At 40.1% G+C, this 2,500-nt stretch overlaps 1 protein-coding gene across 1 annotated transcript in view; it reads right to left on the bottom strand.

Moving 5' to 3' along the window:
* LOC125593470 (photosystem II D2 protein-like) overlaps positions 1–2,500 on the bottom strand; it is a 5,445-nt gene that overhangs the window by 2,061 nt on the left and 884 nt on the right. The window contains exon 1 of the mRNA XM_048770137.1: positions 1–2,500. This exon is cut by the window's left edge and continues 2,061 nt beyond it; it is cut by the window's right edge and continues 884 nt beyond it. Coding sequence (XP_048626094.1) covers positions 1,971–2,500 — 530 coding nt within the window. The 3' untranslated portion in view covers positions 1–1,970.

Raw genomic sequence — 2,500 nt, 5'->3', positions numbered from 1 at the left:
CTCCAAGCTATTAACAATATACACCATTTAATCCTCTTACCCACTAAAAATTTTTAATAAATAAAGTGATTTTATCATGAATCCGTTTATTCGAGATGCCTTATTTCCAACTTCTTTTTACCACGTTTATTCTATTCGGACATGAAGTTAAAGGTTCTTTTTTACTTCACAAATGGGTAGACTGGATCATGTATCTCATTTTATTTATATAGACCAATTGATAGACTTATAAAGAAAGTCACACCCTATATCTTTTTCTACATAGTGATCGTATTAACTCATCGAGCTATGTTCTATTTGGCGAAAAAAAAGATAAAATAGAAATTATCTTTCGGAGAGATGGCCGAGTGGTTGATAGCTCCGGTCTTGAAAACCAGTATAATTCATAAAAAATAACTATCGAGGGTTTGAATCCGTCTCTCTCCTTTTGTTGGATGAATAGATTTTTTTCTTTATTGGCTTTTTTTACTTCTTAGCATCATAAAAAAGGAGAATGGCTCGGCTGGATAGTATAGCCGAGCCAGAAAAAATGAGATTGAAAGAAATAAAGAAGACTTTTTAATATGACCCGATTTTTACTTTCCTATTTTAACTACTACTTTAGTTAAGAGGAGTCATAGAAAGAACAGGTTCAAAATCACGATCAATTCCTTTTTCAAATCCTGCTGCCGCTGCCCGAGCTCTTCCCGCGTGCCATAAATGACCCACGAATAGGAAGAATCCTAGAACAAAAGTAGAGGTAGATAACCAACTTCTCGGAGAGACGTAATTGACTGCATTGATCTCAGTAGCTACGCCCCCCCTACAGAATTTAAGGAACCTAAAGGAGCATGAGTCATATATTCTGCAGAACGTCGTTCTTGCCAAGGTTTATGTCTTTTTTCAACCTACTTAAGTCCAAACCATTAGGACCCCTTAAAGGTTCTAACCAGGGAGCACGCAGATCCCAAAAACGCATTGTTTCTCCTCCAAAAATAACTTCTCCGGTCGGGGAACTCATTAAGTATTTACCTAAACCTGTAGGTCCTTGAGCAGACCCCACGTTAGCTCCAAGACGTTGGTCTCTAACTAGAAAAGTAAATGCTTGAGCTTGAGAAGCTTCTGGCCCTGTAGGTCCGTAAAACTCACTAGGGTAAGCGGTATTATTAAACCAGACAAAACAACAAGCAATGAAACCACAAACAGATAAAGCAGCTAAACTATAAGACAAGTAAGCCTCCCCAGACCATACAAGTGCGCGGCGAGCCCATGCAAAAGGTTTGGTTAAGATATGCCAGATTCCACCAAATATACAAATGGAACCTAACCATACATGCCCTCCAATTATATCTTCCAAATCGTCCACACTAACAATCCATCCTTCTCCCCCAAAGGGAGATTTTAGTAAATAACCAAATATAACACTTGGGCTAAGAGTCAAGTTTGTAATTTTTCTTACATCCCCCCCTCCTGGAGCCCAGGTATCATATACGCCCCCAAAATAGAGAGCCTTGAATACTAGACGAAAAGCACCTACACCTAACAAAATTAAGTGAATACCCAAAATGGTGGTCATTTTATTTCTATCTTTCCATACATAACCGAAAAATGGAAAAGATTCTTCAAGAGTTTCGGGTCCCAGAAGTGCATGATAAATACCGCCAAAGCCCAAAACTGCAGAAGAACTTAAGTGAAGTACTCCAGATACAAAGTATGGAAAGGTGTCTATAACTTCTCCCCCAGGACCTACCCCCCAGCCTAAAGTGGCTAGGTGGGGAAGTAAAATCAATCCTTGTTCATACATGGGCTTTTCAGGTACAAAATGAGCCACTTCAAATAAGTTCATTGCTCCGGCCCAGAATACAATTAATCCGGCATGGGCTACATGAGCTCCCAATAGTTTACCAGATAAATTGATAAGTCGGGCATTCCCGGCCCACCAAGCGAAACCAGTGGTTTCTTGGTCACGACCAGCTAAAGCTAAAGTTCCATTAAAGAGCGTTTCCACGTGGTAGAACCTCCTCAGGGAATATAAGGTCTTCATGAGGCTGATCTTGAGCCGCCATCCAAGCGCGAATACCTTCGTTTAAAAGAATATTTTTAGTATAGAAAGTCTCAAATTCCGGATCTTCCGCTGCACGGATTTCCTGGGAAACGAAGTCATAGGCACGTAGGTTCAAAGCTAGACCGACTACTCCAAGAGCACTCATCCATAAACCAGTTACTGGTACAAATAACATAAAGAAATGTAACCAACGTTTATTGGAAAAAGCAACCCCAAAGATTTGTGACCAAAAGCGGTTAGCGGTGACCATTGAATAAGTTTCTTCGGCTTGAGTTGGGTTAAAAGCACGGAATGTATTTGCACCATCACCATCTTCAAATAAAGTATTTTCTACAGTAGCACCATGAATAGCGCATAACAGAGCCGCGCCCAGTACACCAGCGACTCCCATCATATGAAATGGGTTCAATGTCCAATTATGAAACCCTTGGAAAAAGAGGATGAATCGAAATATAG

Source organism: Brassica napus, chromosome C9, assembly GCF_020379485.1.
Source record: "Brassica napus cultivar Da-Ae chromosome C9, Da-Ae, whole genome shotgun sequence".
Taxonomy (NCBI): Eukaryota; Viridiplantae; Streptophyta; class Magnoliopsida; order Brassicales; family Brassicaceae; genus Brassica; species Brassica napus.
The sequence above is the reverse complement of the archived record's forward strand: the minus strand, read 5'-3'. Positions and strand labels throughout refer to the sequence as shown.